At 40.5% G+C, this 20,746-nt stretch overlaps 1 protein-coding gene across 2 annotated transcripts in view; it reads right to left on the bottom strand.

The window, feature by feature from the left end:
- Positions 1-13,182: 13,182 nt before the first annotated feature.
- The window catches only part of Snx13 (sorting nexin 13), a 95,924-nt gene continuing 88,360 nt past the window's right edge, over positions 13,183-20,746 (bottom strand). The window contains exons 25-26 of one of the 2 annotated variants that reach the window (XM_021178790.2): positions 20,140-20,252; positions 13,183-16,542 (exon numbers count right to left, since the gene is read on the bottom strand). In XM_021178790.2, the coding sequence (XP_021034449.1) occupies positions 16,295-16,542; positions 20,140-20,252 (361 nt within the window). In that variant the 3' untranslated portion in view covers positions 13,183-16,294. The remainder of the gene's footprint in view (positions 16,543-20,139; positions 20,253-20,746) is intronic. The other variant, XM_021178789.2, reaches the window with a different exon arrangement.

Genomic DNA, 20,746 nt, shown 5'->3' with positions numbered 1-20,746 from the left:
AATTTTCAATTTTATAGCACAACAGTAAGTCTTGAACCTTCAAACGTTCCCTTTTCTGTAGTATCTCAAAGCAGCATTATAGTATTAACATGATCGTATCAAGGATACACACACCTGGCTCAGGGTTAGAAATACAGTCCCCTAACCTCCACAGAAATTAGGATGAAAACCATAGATAAGCAATGTGATGAAGACAGTTATAAAGTGATTGCACTTCAATAAAGTCAGCAACGTGAATTCTGGAACCTTATTGGGCTTCTCTCCTCTGGATTGGTTTATGGTGTTATAGAAAGCTCATGGCTTACCTTTTAAAGAACTTGAACCCGGCTAATTTCCCTAAGGCCTTATACATGAACATCAGAGTCATCCACCCAGGGGACCATTCCTTAAGATGCTGCTGCTCACTGCAGGGCAATCCCAGAGCAAGGTAATTAAAATGCAGTTTCCAGAGCCCAGCCTCCCACTGAATGGATCACAGCTGGTGCACTTAGAGCAGCTCTTCACTGGAAAGGAGGAAAGCATAGGAAGCAATTGCCTCACCTTAGCACTCACTTGGCCCCAGTAAGAACACAAAGTCTCCCTTTGTCTCCCTTTAACTTCTCTCAGGGTTGGTGCCTCAACATTATACAGAAAGATTGCCTCATCACTTTCTTTGAGAAATAAATTCTGCTCAGCACAGACAAGAGACCTAGATAAGGGCAAAGAAATTATTTCACCAAAGTCCACCTTGGTCAACCAACGAGTTGAATTTCCAGTTGTGTGGGCATCTCAAGGGTGGCTACATCAAGAGAGGGCAGTGTCCTTCTCCTGGTCGTCACTCACTGCTTGGCATCTGTGAAGATGGGCAGCACATGCTAGTGGGGCCAGTCTTGCATCTCCTGCAGGCTACCACAGCTGTTGTCACTGCAGGACGGCACTGGCCACACCATGCTTGGAGAAGGAGTTTTATGATAAGGCAGACGTTTATAAAATCAGCAAAACTTCTATAGTTTAGAGTGCAGTGATGGCATGCCATTTCTATCATACTTATCCTGGGTCAGATGCTATTCTAAATCCTTTATATATCAAGAGGCTAGATAATCACAGCAGTATCGTGTGGACATTATTAATATCAAATCGTTTGCATACATTCAAGGCAGTTCCCAAAATTAAAAGCCACCCTTTTTCTTAATACTCCTCAAGGCAAATTGATTCAGAGATTGTGGAGACATGGACTGTCAGACCGGTCAAAGCCAAATGGGTTACTTCAGCTCCCTTTGTAGCCACTCGTTGGATACTTCCATGTGTGACTTAACAGCTAAGCTTGTGATTATTAGACAAATATTTATGAAATGCACCATCAGCTTCCAGCAAACCAAAGGACAAGGATGTCATTAGATCATTGGAGTCTATAGCAGAGTCTTCCTCGCTTTGGCATAACCCACCTGACAGTCTCACCAAAAAAAGTCTGAAAAGTGTATTGATTTATAAAACCTTCAAGAAACTGTTATATTAGAACATGCTATTTTGAGTAAACTAAATGAGTGCCTCCAGGCTAGAATGACCCATTTTCAGCCCTGGAGTAAACTACCTCTTATTCTATCTGAGATAGATGCATTTTTGTATTAACAAGACCCAGTCCATGTGGATTGAAACCAGTACAGCCAACACTTCAACCACGGGCAGTTAACTCCTGAGTCTGCACTTCTGAACAGGGCAGTTCTTCTTTTTGGGAAAAATGACTTGATGCTAAAAGATGGGGGACATTTTTATCAAAAGTGGGCTGGTGAAAGAAACCATTCTCCCAGTGAAACACACTATGAAAAGTTGCCAGAAGCCCCTATTGAGCTGAAGGGCAAGATGAGGATGTATACCACACAGCCTTTCTAGTGAAAAGCATGTTGTTAAAAATAATTTGGGAGAGACTTGTGAATATGGTGTGCATTTTGGTGGCTTTCAGGTTAGTTACAAGTTGTCAGCTTTGCTTAAGAATAATTTACAAGTTGGAGGGATTGTTATGCATTTTAATGAACCCTTATTTCATGCCTCTTGGATTCCCAAGTCATCACTAGAAACATCTTCCTCGTTTCAGGAATGCCAAGGAATTCTCTTTTCTTCTGGTGCTCTTAAGATTCCTTTACAATGTGAATTTGTAGACTAGTTTAAGATTGTCATGACATACAGGTGGGATGTAAACATGCCTATTTATGACAACTCACAACTTTAACTTGTCTTCTTCCTCTGTCCCATTGTTCCCCACCTCTGGTTTGAGATGCCTACTCTCCTGAAGCAAATTCTCATACAAATTTCAGCCCAGTCTTGGCCTCGTTTTATTTCGGGGGAGGGTGTTTTCCATTTCTGAAGCAGCCTAAGGCCTTTGTGCTCAACTATCACTTTATTCCCTAAGATAAACTTATGGTGTGTCTAGAGTACTGCATTTTTACCTTATCATCCTGGGAAAGTCACAGAAATGCCTTTCCTGCCGTGCTTTGACCAGAAACAGACCTCAAGAAATACTGTCCCGGTCATGGGATTGGACCTCTCTCTGGATGATGTTCACATTTATATTTTACCTCCTTAGTTCTATAGGTGATTTAACTTTTGAAATATAGCAGTAATAAGAACCTGGACTAAATTCACTGTGTGTGGCTTGGAGTAGGAAGTCTAGATGGCCTCTAACTGGTGGGTCTGCTTTACTGTGGTACAAAGGCAAGAGGCATTCAACAGAAAGCAAGCTCGGGCGTTTAACCCTGGCCTCTTTCCTGTATAGCAATATGCAGTATATGGTGATGCTGGGAGGCAATGCAAGCCACACCCACAAGCCAGACACAGTCACAGTGACCAATATTCTACACAGTGGTTACATTAATGTTTGGGAGTGAACTGAGCACATTCTCAAATTACAATACCTTCAACTTAGAATGCGTTAAAGGACATCATTCATACTACCTCTGGTCATCTATGTCTACCTGGCATTGTCGGAAAGCTCAGGACTCAAAGCAATCTTTCAAAATGCCTAGGTATGTGCATCCAATGTTAGCCTCTAGGGTCTTCCCACATTCTCCAAAACGTCCACCAAAATTGCAGCTTTAAGAGGAGGAGGAGGTCATGAAGTCTACTCTAATCAAAGTCAATTCATATTAAAAAGGACAGTGATGTAGCACAGTATGAGAACTTGCTAGCATTTACAAGGTCCTAGGTTCAGTTATAGAAACAGAAGGCGGCAAGGAAGAGAGGAGGGAGGACAGAGCCTGACTACTCACACCGCAAAGCTCATCACGGGCCACGAGCTGACCCAGTGTTCCTTTAAAGTCCTTTATAAACCTCTGTTTGAATACAATAAATGTCCTGAGATTTTGAGCTTTGCACACCACACGAAAGATCCAAAATCTCAAGTTACCAGTAATGGGATGAGGCACTGTTCTTGCTGGTCCTCAGTCTTGATGTAATGTGGCCAGTGCTCTTGGCTTAATCCCTGATCCATGTCAAGCTTCAACATCACCAGCTGAATTGAGAGATTTTGTGTGTGTGTGTGTGTGTGTGTGTGTGTGTGTGTGTGTGCGCGCACGCACGCATGCTAGCTCTCACACTCACATGTGTGCATCCTCCCCCATCTGCTTTCCTTTCCCTTCCCCCACCCTCTCTAAGCCTGGACAGCTGGGAAGACAGGCAGCCACAAACAAAGTAGGTTAAAAGGTGTAAAATTCGGTGGAAAAATAAAAGATGACAAAAACAGGTGCCAAAGGGCTTTTGTACACAACTCCCCAGTTTCAGTTCTTTGTGTATGATTAGCAGCTTGGCTACAGCAGGGCACATTTCATGCTTATTTGCTCTTTTGATGTCCAGGAAAGAAGAATTAGCACCTGCTGCTGAGACAATTCCAAGACAATCTCCAGTGCAACTGTTCTACGCTAGGCAGAGTCCTAGATACTGGTCTTTTAGAAGCTCTTCAACAAAGATCGTTGAACCCTGTAATGGTGCCCCTTATTGTGACATACCGACTTGTGTGGTGTCTATCTAAAGCCTTAGCGTTCTATTAGGAAGCTGTAAGCTTTCATGACCATAGCATTGACTGGCTTGTCACAATCCAGCTGTCTTAAAGATGTTCTGTTGATTCATAAATTCTGAACCCACTCTGAAGACAATAGCTCTACAATTCTTTCCTATGCTAGTAGGCATTGGCCATGTCACCTGCACACCAACACTCAGTTGCTGTATGGCTGTTGTCAGGACAGGCAGCTGTATTTATGCCTCACCTCTTCTGGAACTAGTCTAGGAAGTATCCTTGTTGTTTGGCCTAATCTCTGGAACCCTTCCTTCCTTGCCTGCTCAGGCTTGCTGCATGTGTTAGCTACCATCTGTGGAATGTCCACCATGGCTGCCCAGGATCATTCTATCCTTCCTACACCTTATGGACTCTGGGTCACAGGGCTGTCTCTTTGTGCTAGCAATCAAATTTCTGATACCATTTGTTATCAGTATGCTGGGATGGCTCTTCTTGACCTACTCTGGCACGATAGCCTTCACCTTTTGGATTCAAAGCAGTAGAATTTAAAATAATCTACTGAGCACCAGATACCCCATTCTTCTCTTAGAAGCCTAGCATGCTGTTCCCCTTCCTTCTCTTGAGGCATACTTTATCCCAGAAGGTTCTCTGTCCATGCTGGGAGTATAGATAGCTCTGGCACGTCTGCTCACTTGTTCAGTCCTCAATTCAGCTCAGACCCAAACCAAACATCGTTGATCTTCTCTTCCTTCTGCTATTCCAAGTAAACCACCTTAGAAATTTCGTTTCTTCTTGAAATTGGAGCTCAGAATGTATAATCTTCATAGAAGTAAGTGCCTTCTACAGTCTTACCTCTGACAATTGCTTCCTTTCTTTCCAAATTATTGGAGTGGGGTAAGAACTGATAATACAAAGATGACGATCCATTCCTGACACTGCACACAAGGCGATGATGACATCATTGCCTCCAGTACACTGTGACCTCAGATTCATGAAACAGCCAAGCATTTATGTTCCCCTCTCATGGCCTTTGCTGTCAGGCTTTAGTGGCCTGGGTTTACCTCACTGTTATTCAAAATCCAGTCTCATTCCTTAGGAGCTAGGATTTCAACCTGGTCCTGTTTTACATACTATTTATAGGTAGAGTTATGTAGACACCGAGAACGAAGTGGAATTCTGGATCCACCAAGTCTCAGCAGCATGACTTTGCACAGGTTGGGTGTCCTGCCCTTGTAATTAAGTCTCTGTAGGTACAGAATAGGACAATACTAACATTCATCTCATGGTGATCCTTTCAATGACATCTGAGATAAAGTGTGCAAACCATTTGAATGTCAAAACTCAAGAAATATTACCAAGTATGATTAATCATCAGTCAAAACTCTAAAGGGCCACTCTAAACTTCAGTGTTAGAAGATGCAATGCTCTTCTTATGAAATGTTAAACTGAGTCCTTTCAAGTTTAACCTCGATGACTACACCTCCATAGAGATAAATGGACTCTGAAAGTAGAAGGCTAACTCACTCACTCGTCCTGCAGTTAACAGCAGAGGGTGGCCTCTGTGTACCGGCTGCCAGGGATAGACATTTTAAATATTTTACTGCTTAAACATTTAGTATTTAAAAAAAAACAAACAATAACAACAACAACAAAATTGGTATTTTACCCATGCAATAAATCTGTATTTTACCTAAAAATAATCTGTACATCAACAAATACTGAGAAAGTGCAAAGAGCAAAGGGCAGTGCAAACATCACTTACAAACAAGGGTAAACCTGCCCTGGCAGAGAATATCTCTAATGCTAGCAGAGGAAATATGACCTCTGAGTTCAAAGCTAGCCTGGTCTACAAAGAAAGTTTCTAGACAGCCAGGGCTAAAGAACCCCTATCTCAAAAAGCCAAAGAGGGTGAGATGTGGGCAGGGGATTTCTCTCTCTCCCTCACACTGACAGGAGAATAACTCCTAGGGAAACAGAGGGAGGGAGAAGTGCCAGGTCAGGATAGCTAGGGACATCATGTCTGCCAGGTGTCATGTGCCTGACAGACTCACAGCTATCCAAGATGTGCCTGTCCTCCAGGGACGTACTGCAGCAATCCTGCTGGTGAGAAGTCATTTTGGACCCATCTCTGGGCAGCACATCTCCTGTGACTAAGATTTTATAGTTTGGAAAAGTTTGTCCAAGGCAATGCCCCCCATTATTTCATCTGGGCAATGTGGTTTGGCAGCCACTCCGTCACTTGCCTTGGGGATTTCTCTCGTAAGAGCATTCGAGTAACCTGCCTGAGAATGATTTCTGTCAGTGACCAGAGACCTCACCGTTATCCTGGACATTGTCCCTTTATGATGCCTGTGGCCTCAGTGGGTGAAACAACTCATATGAACTGTGAATAGCAGCCACAGGCAGGAAGGGACAGGGTCTCAGTAAGACTAATAAAGGATTGTCTTTCTCCAGAATGACCCTGCAGCAGAAGGGATTAGTGAAGTTTTAAAGGCTTTTTCTTTTTTCTTTTTTTCCTGTCCAGCTCTGCTCTGGCATCTGAGGTTAGGAGACCCACACACACCTCTGTCCCAGCTGCAGTTTACCAGTGAAGGTAGAGAGCACACGCAACCCTTCAGCCCTGGGCTAGTCACCATTTGGGGTTAGAGAACCTGCCCACACTTCATCCTTAGCTATGGAGTTAGCCTTCTGAGGTTGGGGTTGGGAGTATACTCATACTTTACCCACAACTCCTAGTCACCATTTGAGGTTTGGGAGTGCGTCCTGATTCTGACCCGCACACCACATGGCCCTCCTCATCCAGGGCATCAATCAGCCAAGACACAGACCCACAGACCCAGTCTCCACCCAGCTCATGTTCCTGTACTTCACGCCTTCTTTTTGCTTTGTTTCTGCCACTGTCCCTCCTGTCTGCTGTGCCTTTAGTTCCTATCTAGCAAATAAACATGATTTAATCTTTTTAGCAACTGGTTCATTCTCTTTTCAAATTTTTTTTTGTTCAGTCACAATAAGTGATATATAATATATAATTATATATAGCGTAACATATTATAACTTCAGAAAGTTAACTGGGAGTTGCTCTTTAAATAAGAATTTATACTATAATTTAGAAACCCTACCCTTAGGATTTGTCAAAAAATTGCATACACATGTCCATAGACTTGTACATGAGTATTTATTCTGATATCACTTGGTTTTATGCTAATTTGACAGCTAGTCTCATACTCCACAGGCTTAAAACATAATCCAAATTAGACCTATCTTTATGTCTGATACCAGTTTTGCTTGTCAGTAAACAGGTCACTGAAAGTTTGGATCAACTGAAATAAATCGCACAGGATTTATTCTCAGGGGCTTTGAAAATTCAATAGAGTGAATTTAAAATTCAGGAAAACACTTTGCCTATGACTGTAGTATCACTACAATGGAAACAATTATGGCCAACCAAAGAAGGAGGTGGTCTTGGAGGTTGTGCAACACAGAGTTCCAGGGGGCTTTCTGTGGAGTCAGGTATAGCGATGGGGAAAGTGAACAAATACAGCAAAGCGCACATGTGCTAAGGTTTTCCATTGCCAAACTGAAACTTAAGCTGTTTGCTTCTGACAGTTGACCTTCATAGAGATGGAAATGACAGCTAAGGCCAGTGAAGCCAACAAGATTGCTTATATCTTATAAAAATGTCCCGCCCACTGCTTCTTGTCTAATCTTCCCTCTGCTTTCTGCTGCCTATAAACCATTTGCTCTCTGCAGTTCACTGGCACTCCGTCTGATTTTGCAGACAGGATGCTGCCTGATTCACAGGTCATTTTAAAAAGGCAACTCAATCCTGGAAACTAAATCTGCTGACATTTTGTTCTTTGTATTCATTCTGCCCATGTAATGTGCCCTGCAGTCATACAAGCATGCTGGTCTATCCAGACTTCTTATTGGAGTTCCATTTCTCTTTCACAGTTGACTTGTCATGACTCAAGGTCGACCTTCATCTCTTTTTCTGGAGAGTAGATCAATCCTAAGTCATCTTTTGATGTTTTTTAATTTTATTTATTTACATTCCAAATGTTGCCCTCCTTTCCTGGTCTCCCCTCTAAGAGTTCTTCACCCTATCCTCCGTCCCCTTTGCCTCTGAGAGGGTTGATTGACAGGACACTCTTAATACCCAGGAAAACTTACAAAACAGAATCCCTTCCAACACTTGTGATAGTGTAGTGAACAATTACCAAAACCTTACAATGACTCAATTTTCCTCCAACTGGGTAAATGGATAAACTGTGATGCATCCAAATAATATGATTTTATTAACAATAAAAAGGATGCAACAACACAGATGAATTTCAATAATCATCCAAAAAGGATATCAGTATGCACCATCTTATAATTTGAAACTGCAGAGGCATAAGAAGTATCTTTCACAAAGCCCTGATTCAGCTCAGTTTTCATAACATCAGAGCAACTACTGTGTAGACCAGCTGGTTCTTTAGGGTAAGGAGCTATAGAAAGGTAAGAAACATCTGTAGCCTCTATCCATTAAAATACAGGTAGCACCTTCTCCAGTTATGACTGTCAAAAATGTCTACTAAATACAAAGTCCAGAGGCAAGTACAGGGTACTTCCTTTTGAGTTTTTGACCACAGACCGCTCAGAGTCTAACCCCTCACCCCACACATACACCAATATAAGTAGATGTCATTTTCTAGGTTGCAACTAGAACAAGATACAATCCTGCTAAAGATACCACATACTTTGGTCACAGAACATGGAGATATCAAGCAGGAGCTGAGCTGGAAACTTGTCTCTCTGATAGCTTTTATAGTGCTTAAAGGTGCTATACAGACTAATGGGAAATTCATTAATGGTGTTAGAAAACTGTGAGCCCTGAAAGTATAGTATTAACCTGCCAGGAAAGATGTGCCCATTGATGGAATAGTGGCAATGTCTATTAAAGGGGTAACCAATTGATTCCTTGTAGGACTCCAGGCATGCACTCTACATGAGGGAATTCACACCTGTACTGCTAATCCCATTAAAACTCCACACATGGCCAGGAAGGTCACAGGCCCTGGATGGAATCTACTACTGTTATTGTGCTATATGGACATGTAAAACTGGCTTCTAAATACTTATGTTTTTACCTACAGATTGGTGCTGTGCCCAGCCTTGGTCAGAGAAGTGCTTCTTGCAGTTGGCTGTGGTTAATGCACACACTTCTAACTGGAGATACTGAGAATGATGGTTCACTGCTAAGACCTAAGTAAGACACGTGTATTACCTCCTTCAGTGCTCAGGGAACATCACAGAAGACGAGGCTGAAAACATTTACGAGCCGGAAGATGGGAAAGGGTGCTATGACAAGCTGTCTTCTGCTGCATCCATGAACTCACAGCGGCAGTGGTTACTTGTACAAGTCTTACAGTGTGGTCCCATCAATACTACCATGGAAGTGGGGCTCATAAAGCCCCACCCAGACCTTCTAAGGAGCTACAGGCAAGTTAATGGTTACTGGGGAACTGGGATGATACTTACTGTAAGCTGCGGGTTAGGTTGTCCTTGGTCAGGAAGTAAACCCCATCCACGGTCAGGCCAAGTGACCTATTTAAATGCAGTGAGCAATAAACCAGCTGGCAGAAGTAAAAAGGTTAAGGACATCTCAGATATCTATATATAAGTATGTATGTATGTATGTACATAAACACATGTATTCAAGAATTAGTGGGTCTAGAGGTATTCTCAACTATTCTGTGGGGATGAAATATATTCCAGCTTGGGAGGGAAAACCTCCGAATATATTTTTAAAATATTACCAGAATCTTAAAATCCTTTGTGGATACAAACAAAAAACCTTCTTTGAACCACCTAATCAGAGTTAGAAAGTCAGTACTCAAGTTGGGCTTTCCAAGAGAAAAATACAACCAAGTTTTAAATGATTAACAAGTTTACTATCGCTATTCACTTTAGGATAAATGTCTATGGTTATTTTAAATAAATATTAGTGAATATATATACTTTATCCAAATAAATTATACCTTAGATTTACCTAAGCATCTCCAATGTTTACAGATCAAATTACAAACACTTGCATTTTATTTTAAAACCAAATGGTATTAGCATTCTTCTTGCAGGTATTCGATAATATGTGTATTTTGACTTCTTGTAATCCAGCCATTGAGAACATTATTTTCAACCTCTTTCTTCACCCACTTTCATTGCCAGAGAGTTGATTCCCATACAACTTAAGCTAGCAAACTTATCCACTCCTGTTTTTTGTTGAGTACTAAAAATTATTTGGTTCTCTTAAATTTACAGCAATTCTACTTAAAGTGGCTTGTTTATGTCAACTTGTCTCCACTAAATTTAAGACGACCTACTGAGTATGGTGGTACACACTTGTAAGAGGGTCCAGAGGCTGTAAAGTGGAGAAAGAGGCTGCCTGAATCACACAGTGAGAGTCTGTCTCAAATATTTCATATTCATGTGATATTTTTACCCAAGCCTCACGTTGCCTGGAGATGCTCGTGCCTTTAGTGAGGACTGCCTCTGTATTTCACTATGTATGTATCTTTTGCTGGTTAATTTACTAAGCATCTGCCCATAATCTGGCTGCCTTTTAAATGGAACTTTTTTCAAAACTAAAGCCAAACTTCTCAGTGTGCTACAGGTTGCTATGAAGTCACCAAGTTCCACATAAGCTGAAAGCAGTCTCTCAAATGAGCCATCTTATTCCATATTCATTCTCACTGGAGAATGAATACAATAAAGCCAGGGGAAACTGCCTGAACTATGAACTACAAGAAACAAATTTCATTGTTTCTATACATCACTATATGCTCCCCCCCCCTCATTTAATAGTCTATCTTTTCAGATCAGGTTTGCACCTCCTTGAGAGGCTGAGAGATGAAGAGAGTCTATGCCAACTGCACATGCAAGGACTACAATCACACTTGTAAAGACTACATTTCCCAAATCTAAAAAAAAAAAAATCACATTCACACACACACACAACTATGCTTTTACACCTGCACCCATAAATCAAAAATCGAAGAACAAACTTACCAATGTGTAGCAGGTGACAGCTTTCTTTCCCCAAAGCACAAAAAGCACTTTTCTTGACCAGCTTTAAAAGCTCACAATACTTCATAAATAAGACAAACACAGACCATTTTACCACTTATAGAGGAAACTGATAAAGGCTGAAACATGAACACCTGACTCCTGCAAGGGAGACCAGCTGTTGCCTGGGATACCCAAGTGCTTAAGGCAGGCAGAGGAACAACACAGACAAGAATGCTTGTTGGGAGACCAAGCTACAAAAACTGGCTTCTAAATACTACCTCTATCAATTAGGGGAAAAGCAGCTTTGCACTAATCAAAACCAGAACCAGGATTACAGGGACTGAGGGGCCAGGAATCAGCCAGCATGGCACAGGATTCCTCACTGCAGGTCAGGAGGTGTGCCCCGGGGGCCAGCGAGGAGCATCTTGTAGTACCAGCACCTGGCATCTCAGTAGGTTATCCACCTGCCAAAAGAAAGATCTTGGGAAATGTGTTTTTAAATTCACCTTCATGTAAATCTTGTTGGCCATGTTTCTACCTGAGGGTGTAGATGCTCCAACACTGAAAATTACAGTGAAGTTAATTTTCAGGCTTTAGAAGGAGAGGCTCAAAACAAAAAGGATGCTAGATATTTGAAAGAAGCATGTCTTTTGTAAATGCCACTGTTCCTCAGTTAAATAAGCAGGTAACCTAGGAAACAAAGGATCAATTTTCTCATATAACTCTCTGTCTCAGCCCTTGTGTACCTTGAAAACCCTATTTTCTTTGCACCTATAAGCCCAGTTGTGGAGTGGTTCTGACCTGAAGGTGAGGAAAAAACTGCTTATTTCTTTCTGCCTTCACCCCACCCTACTTAAAGCATGAAGGAACTCACTTACCTTTTCTTAGGGAACCACAAGCTTGTCAGGTCTTTTCTCTTTGAGCAAAGACACTCCGTCTTGTTGTCAGGATGGCTACCACATGTACAAAACAGCACAAGATGTCAAGTGTCTGTGTTGAGAAGCCAGACTGTCTGGGGCTTCCGTTTTAGTACATCCCAGTTGTGAAACTTTGGAGAACCACGTCCCACCTATAAACTGGAGTAGGCTAAACAGGACTTAAAGCTCTTGAGGCTGCTGAGACCATCAACGAACTGTTCACTCGAGTAGTCTTTAGTACCATTCTATTGCAACAAACATTAACTATGGAACATTCTCTCTGTTCACAGTCATTTACATCTTTTCTGGCACGTTTCTACTTGAGGGTGTAGACATTTCAACACTGAACAACTTACCCCTTCCTTGGAACAACTGTGCTAAAGAAGTGGTAGAGCTGGCCTAGCTGTTGCCCCTGTAAGCAGGGCTGTTGTTCACCTTGCTCCAGGGCTCAGCTGTCTGTGAACTTTGTTTTAGGAATGTTCCAACTAGTAGGATAGCTCAGTAAACCTAGACTGTATGAAAACCACGGTTCATACAGAGTGTGTGTTTTCTTTGAGTCTGGACTTTTAGTAGGCCAGGAAGCTGGGGAAGAGGGATGTCAACGATTCTGTGCTCAATGAAGTTTAGGAAGTGGGTAAGGACTGTTAGCATTCTGGCCTTCTGGACACTACTTCTGACAGTTCTGTCAGAGCACATCTTAAAGGACATCGTAAAGCACAGCAACTCAGCTTAAGGGGGCTGATGGTTACAATAGTATTCTAAGAAATAGTATGCCAGTTCTTAGTAAGGCAACAGGTATTGATTTAATGTCTGAGCAGTTTCTGGATGTAGACCAAGAAAGCTATACATATTTTCACCAACCAAGCATATTACTGAATGTCAAAGCAACTGTCTTTTAGAACAGAACATGTCTAAAATATCAGTCAAAATGTGAATTGCAAATGACATCAAATAAAAGTTGCTAAGTTCTAGATCTTTGTCTTTCAGAAAATCACTACCTAACTTTATGTGACAATAAAATAGAAAGTTTCTTTTAAGATTTTGGTAGTCAATGGTTTATCCCATGAAAGAAATTAAATGCAGCTAGTTTTAATTATTCTGTGGTTCATCTATAATCTTGAAACTTGACTGCTCAAATTCTAAATTGAAACAAAAGTGTTCAGAGACTATAAAAACAAGACCTCTGAACAAGCATTTTAAAAAATACATACTGCCAAGTAAACGCATCAGAGCTGTTTGTTAATACTTTATTAGTATTTTCTAACAGACAGAACATAACACAAACCAAATAAAAATTTTAATTTCTGTAGTTAATAAAAATAACTGACATTCTGATTCTTTCCCCTTGGTTAGAGGAGAGCATTGATAGAGCGGTTAGGCACGATCGACACTTATATACAGTGATATGCACAAGGTAATTTTTAACAATTAAAATCCTAAAATGTGCTCTTTAGTTTTCCCTTATAATACAGGAGCTATGCTCCCATAAGCAAAATTTTCTACTAAGAAAAGAATTTTACAAGGAGTGACAAAAAGACTTTTAAAACAAGTCCTTAATTAAGGTGCAGCAACAACGGAATGAAGTTGTTGGGTTAAGAAGACAGTTAAATTAGATCTCAAAACATTAAAAATGTAGTTATTATACAATTACTCAAACATGCATTAAATGAAAATATTGCACAAAATTAAAACTGTCGATTGTGAAATTTATGTTGTTCTTAATTTTTTTTCTAAAAAAAAGGTACACTTTCATTGCACTTAACTCTTTTTTTCCCCAGACACCTGCAGCAAACTTGTAGTGATCAAACTGATATATTCAAGAAATTTTGTTGTTGTTGTTTAAATTAAGGCTAACAAAGTGCATCCACTGGTCAATGGCACAACTGTTTCCAGCAACTGCATGGGACACTTGAACTATAGGAAATGCTCATCTGAGTGCGACATTTAAGTCATACAATCAAATTTTAGGTGAATAAGCTGTGATGGATTTTTTGTAGTTTTACACTACCTGAAAAAAAAATATCAGAAAACCCAAAAGAATGATTAATTTTGACGGGTCTTGCCTAAAGGCACCACTACTGACTTAAAAGTGTTCAGCAGAAGACATAAAGCCTCTTTGTGTCTATGTTCATCTGTGCAACAAGGGCACTAAGTAGAATAATTTTATTAACCGTAGAACACTGTACTCTGCTTATCGGTTAAACACTCCACAGCTGGACCAAGCCTAGGACCAACGACCACAGATGTGCACAGACACGTGGCCATTTGACATTTCTGCTCCTGAAATATAAAAGCTTCTCAACCGAGATTCCTTTAAAGAACTACTTCCTCCAACAGTTCTGGTTTTGCTTTGTTTTGTTTTGGTGAGGTTGCAGCTGTCTTGCAGGGCTGTTAGAAGAAGAATCTGCATTTTGTATGACCTCTTTTTCCCCTGGTTGACAGTTTTCTCACTTTATTTTCACATGTACACACTAGGCTCTTGCATGAATCCTTCTGTATACACTTAAATGTATTCATGTAAGAATATAACTGAGACAGGAGGCTGTGTATGAATTATTGCACTTGTGGCCATGCTGAGGCTTCCCACAGACCTGATGCATCCAATTTTAAGCCTGGGGCCGAAGGGCCGGCAGGGCAGGAGCATATGATGAGTATAGGAAACATTTCTTCTGCCAGAGAAAGAGAATCTTCCTCACTTGCAAGTTTTGAAAGGGGTTTTACTTATGTAATTCTGAAGGACATGCAATGCATGCTGAGTGTGTGCATGCTACACATATGCACACAGCACTGGTGAGCATCGGAAAGCCTTACAGGAAGGCTTCCCTCTTATTACTAGGCTGCACTGGGTAAGAAGGATCTGAAAGACAGCAAGATAAATCCCATTCCAGCCTCCAAGCTCCCAAAGAGCTGGGTTATCAATCCTCTGTCCCTTTACAACAAGCACCCAAACGTTCTTTAGATATCAGGATACTGGCTCAGTGGTCTGAAAAGTAGTCTCACTATTTTAAGGTTTTAGTGTTAAATATTTTTAAAACAAAAAGAGCTGATATATCCAAACCCTTAGTCATTAGAAGTATTTAAAAGTACAGAAATCCTGCATATATGGGATATGAAGACTTCCTAATGGACAAAATGGAGAGAACACTAGGAAATGCAAAGGCTTCACAGCTGGAAAAGGTATTTTTGTTTCACTGATATAAAATATTAGGGCGTTAAATGTATACACCAAAGGGTTTTGAGTACTAGCTTTATTTAGAATTTTACATTATGCGAAATATAAATAAAAGCATATTTTTTAAAAATAGTACAGTTCTGTTTTCATTATTTATTTTTATATATGTACACATATAGAATTAGGCATTTGTATGTTTACATAGGACTAGAAGCTCATTAATCCTTTGATTTGCTATATTGGTAGTTACCTAAGGCATGTCTAGATCATACAATTTAAAGTTATCATATGGTAACTTTCAATAGAGTACTGTTTTAATTTCCAATTTTTAGAAGGACAATGTATTTGGCAGTTCTTACAATAAATAATTTCCCTTCTATATAATCAGTAATCTGTTAAAAGATTAAAAAATGTGAACTCCTAAGAGAGCTACCACATGCTTCTTCTGCACAGAATGCCAAAGGAGAGGTGGAGAGGTGAGGGCTGTAAGAGCAAGGCCGAGCCCTTACAGCACATCACCAAAGAGAATCAACCAACATTCCATCAATGAATAATAAATCCAATCAAATGCTAGTTTTGATTGGTTTTATTTTAAAATGCTTTACACAGGACGGTAATTTGGGAAGGGTGATTTCCTGCACTAAGGACATTCTTTCTCTCACTTTGCCCAGGCCACCTGGAAACAACTGGACAATTGTTCTGAAGATCACTCACCTGCTAACCCACATGATAGCAAAATGCTGATGACCCACAAGATCCTTGAGTGAGACAAATCTCTCCAGCTCCGGGCTGCGCTCTGCAGCTACCACAGTAGTTAGCTAAGTTACCTATGGCCCATTGCTTTGTGCTTCCCTCAGCTCCCACACACACTCTGGCACTGGCAGAGAATGCTGATTACTCTGCAACAGAAGAGACCGACTCCATTCTTGAACGAGATGGGGCAGGATCCTCTCGATGTTGCAAATAACGCAGCAAACCATGAAAGACGCAGGACTCTCTTGGTGTTGGTGGATTACAGTTGAGAAGGAGAACCAGTCTTACGATGTACTAGGAATCCGTTTTCAGACATGGAAAGACTGGTGTAGACACAACAGTACGTGAGTTACACCCCAGGAGATCTGTCCACACCATTAGTCCTGGACAAAATGAACACCAGCTTCACACGTTGGAGTGTCACCTTTTTTGTAAAGAAGGCGCTTGAGTACTTTGAAGTTTTTGTTTATATTTCTGCATTTGCTTTGACCTTGAATGAAGTTTGTTGAAAAGTTCACGAAATTTATACTGTGGAAATAAGGTTTCTAAAAAGCCTTCTAAAAAGACATACACCATTCTCCTATTTAGCTGGTTGTGCTGAAACATTTCAAACACACGAAGAATGCCTTTCCGTGTTGTCTCCGCTCCAATAATGTGCTTCAGTTCATCTGAATGAAGTACAGAAAAATACAAATATTCCTCAGAAGAAGGAAATACATACCTAAATTATGATCATAATTAATCTAAAGCATACAGCAGAGTAACTCATAAATAGTAGGTATACAATTAACAAGCTCTGTATAACTGAGTCTTAAAGCCTACCTAAACTATAGAAAGACAATACAGCACATGAAAGTTGGTAGCCATACTCATAGATTACAGATTACAATCACAATTCTCTCTCTTAAATCCCATACACTTTTGTTCCTCTACTACTGAAGATTTCTAATAACCAATACCCTTATAGTTGTACAGATTTGTAAGACTTTAGTAAGATGCAGAAGCAATGACTGTAGCCGATTTTGTTATACAGGCAGGCTGAGGATAGATACAAGGAAATCAAGGACTATCCCCAGTCACAGAACATCAGTGACCAAACAGGAAGCACAGAAAAACTGAGGTAACTGAGGTAGAGAAATTGGCTGACGTTTAGAATGCCTATTAGAGAAGGTAAAAGATAGAGACATGGTCTGGACTGTGAGAGCAGGCTAGTGTGGCCACTTACATGAACAAACCAAATTATCATAGAGAGAACACTAGAGAGCCACATAGGATTGTCCTGGAATTATTCATAAGGACCCCCAAAACAAAGCCATTATTTTGCTGTGTTAGAAAGAAAGGGTAAAATGTGTAATATTACATAAGTAAGGCCACACTATGTCAGAGAGAGAAGAAAAACCTCATTCTCCCTCACATCCAGAATCAATGCAATGCAAGTGTCTATGTAAACAGAGAAACACGCCTGTGCTGTGAAATGTAAAGCAGTGAAGACTAAACACTAGATGAGGAATGGCTGAAAGCAGGTGATGCACACGAATTATGAAAAATGATATACAGCTAATTGATTTTCTAGTTCTAAATCTGTTGTGGAGTTTTCATATTTTGGTGGTAAATAAATACACAAAAATATATTCAATAGTGAAAGAACAATTATCTAACTGTATAGAAATTCACTGAAGTGTATAGGCTCGATATGGTGAATTTTGGTGTATGTATTATGCTTATTAGCATTTTTGGATGTATTGGTTATTTTATTTATTTACATTTCAAATGTTATCCCCCTTCCCTTCCACAAGCCCCCATCCCCTCCTCCCTCCCAGCTGCTTCTATGAGGGTGCTCCTACATCTACCCAGCCACCCATCCACCCATTCCTGCCTCAGTGGCCTACCATTCCCCTATCCCGGGTCATCAAGTCTCCAAAGGACTAAGGGGCTCCCCTCCCAGTGTTGCCAGATAAAGCAATCATCTGCTACATATGCAGCTGGAGCCATGGGCACTTCCTATTATGTATTCTTTGGTTGGTGGTTTAGTCCCTGGCAGCTGGGGGGGGGGTCTGGTTGGTTGATATTGTTGTTATTCCAATGGGGCTGAAAACCCCTTCAGCTCCTACAGTCCTTGCCCTAACTTCCCCACTGGGGTCCCTGCGCTCAGTCCAATGTTTGGCTGTGTACCTCCGCATCTGTATTGATACCCTCTCAGGGGACAGCTCTATCAGGCTCCTGTCAGTTGAGTAATTCTTGGCATCAGCAATAGTGTCTGGGTTTGGTGTCAGCAGATGGGATGGATCCAGGAGGGGAAACTGGTGGTAGCCACTAGAAAGTCCCAGATGCCAGAGACCCAAGAGGTTCCCAGAACCCAACATGGAGGACATTAGTTGAAAAACCAGTGGATTGGCATGGCCCCCAGTTGAGAAATGGGGCCACCCACCCACCTCAAAAATATTAATCCAGATTTTTTCCTGTCAAAAGGAAATGCGGGGACAAAGAGTGGAGCAGAGACTGAAGGAAAGGCCATCAAGAGACTTTCCTAACTTAAGGATCCATCCCATCTGCTATTTGCAAATTTTTAAAAAATTTAAAAAATGAAAAAAAAAAAAACCTTGCAACTTCCAAAAGGTCATCATTAAAAGGTCATCATTGAAGCAGAGATACACTTTAGTTTAGCAAATATATATGACCCTACTATAAAACACAGGCTTAAGTATATATAAAATCACATGGTTTTCATCCACCATCAACCTCTTTTGGCCTTCTTCACAACAAGAGCTTCTCTGGCAATTCTCTCTGTAGCTGGAACTCATGTGACACAACTTCTTCTAGTGTACTATCTTTTTCTTTAGAACCTATCACTAACACATTAAGTTTTATTTGCTTGTTTTGTTGTTCCCTCTACAATACTACAAGCTTCAGGAAAGTAAAGCAACGCGCATGAACGCCTAGCACCGCTCCATACTTTTCACATAAGTACCTATGTGACTAAAGAGTTCCTGCAGCTGTGCTGGGCCACAGCACAATCTGCTTTATTATAAAGGTGCATGAGAAATAGTCTAAGTCACAGTTTCTTTTAATTTTTCTATAGTGTCATTTAATTATGCCACCAAATTTAACCACATATGGGGAGAAAGTGATAGCAATGTGGCAGATTTCTAATTTAAGATAGAAAACTAAACACTGAAAATCTAATTTAAGTATAAGGAAAGTCAGGCACATTGGCTTATGCTCATGTCTACAATCCCAGAGTTTGGGAGGCTAAAGTAGGACTGCACTGAGTTTAGACCATCATGGGCTACAGTGAGAATCAGACCAGTCTGAGCTACAGCAGGAGACATCATCTCAGAAATAATAAGAAAAAGAAGAAAAGAAGTAAGAAAATAGGTAACAACAGATGAGAAAACTTATACATTCATCTTATCCATCCTCTACATCCACAATTAGCATGGAGGAATATATCTAGGCATTGGCTAATAGTTAGGCGTTCTTAAAGAGACTTGTGACCCAGTGACAAAACTTCCCTAATCATCTCCTAGTCAGAAAAGCCCATTGATCACAGGCTCTCTTTCTCAGAGGAAAAAAGGACAAATAAATCTATATTAATGATACAGGAAAATCACAAATAAATATTCAAATAAGACCATCAAAGTGCTCATTTAAGAATTATGCTTTAATAAGGTTTAATTATATGATCATTTGGTTACCTGTACAGAAATGGACATGATTATTCTTTCTTAAGAATTCCTACTTTCTTTTGTTTTTTCAGTTAGAGGAATAATGTAAGCACGCTTGCCAAGTGCTAGGATTAAGGACAAGTGCCTGTGATGCTCACTATAGTCTGGGCTAGGGATCAAAATATAAGGCTTTGGCAATGCTAAGCAAGCACTCTGTCAACTGACCTACAACCTCAGCTCTACTCATATCTGTCATTCTTAAAAAGGAAGGAATAAAGGAAGGCAGGAAGGTAGAGGGGGAGAAGGAGGAGGAAGAAGAGGAGGGGGAGGAAGAAGGAAGGAAGGAAGGAAGGAAGGAAGGAAGGAAGGAAGGAAGGAAGGAAGGAAGGAAGGAAGGAAGCCACTGTTAGTGGCTTGTTTCAAAGGACTTGTTGGGGTTTGTTAGAATATATGAGAAACACCTACATATTCCTTGGTAGATCATAAGCCATCATCTGGTGGTCATTATAATAATAAAACTGAGCTAACTAGCATAGTATAAATGTCAAAAGTCAGAAGAAATACAAATAAGTCAAATTTTAATTAAATGTGTTCACTCACCTGGCATAATTGCAAATAATTTTGTTTTTCCTGCAATTCTTGTTCTCATTCGAATAGCTTTATCTCTGCATGGGACAGTCTCTGCTAAAATGCCATTGGGCCAAAATGCATCTCTATTTAAGAAAATGAAATGTTTGTGAGCAGTTTAATTTGTCTAATGACAGTAGTTGATAACTCATTACAAACTGCTAAAAAATAAAATATTCAAACAGAGACAGCATTTCTAAAATTTCATTTAGACAAAAACCAAACAGCATCCAACAGAGGGGTTTACTTTAGGGGTAAAAGAATATATACACAAAGAAGTAGCAGATAAATTCCACCCCTGGTACTTCACAGAAACTAGTAAAACGGGATTATATGGATCAGCACATGATGAACATTTACTCTCAAAAATGGGGACCTGTTAAGTGAATGTGTTATGCAAACCCACCAATAGCACCCTGAAAATGGACAGCCTAGCATCTTAGCAGCTCTTCTCTCTTGGCTATGCCATTCCACTCTAATCCTCTCTAACTCAGCCAGCAAGAATCTCAAGTTGGTGTCTAAAGTGTATTCCACACAATCAACTCATTCTCCTGAACTCTGATCCTGCTTCTTATGGTTT

Source organism: Mus caroli, chromosome 12 (genome assembly GCF_900094665.2).
Source record: "Mus caroli chromosome 12, CAROLI_EIJ_v1.1, whole genome shotgun sequence".
Taxonomy (NCBI): Eukaryota; Metazoa; Chordata; class Mammalia; order Rodentia; family Muridae; genus Mus; species Mus caroli.
Note: the sequence above shows the minus strand (reverse complement) of the source record. Positions and strands in the feature narration are given on the sequence as shown.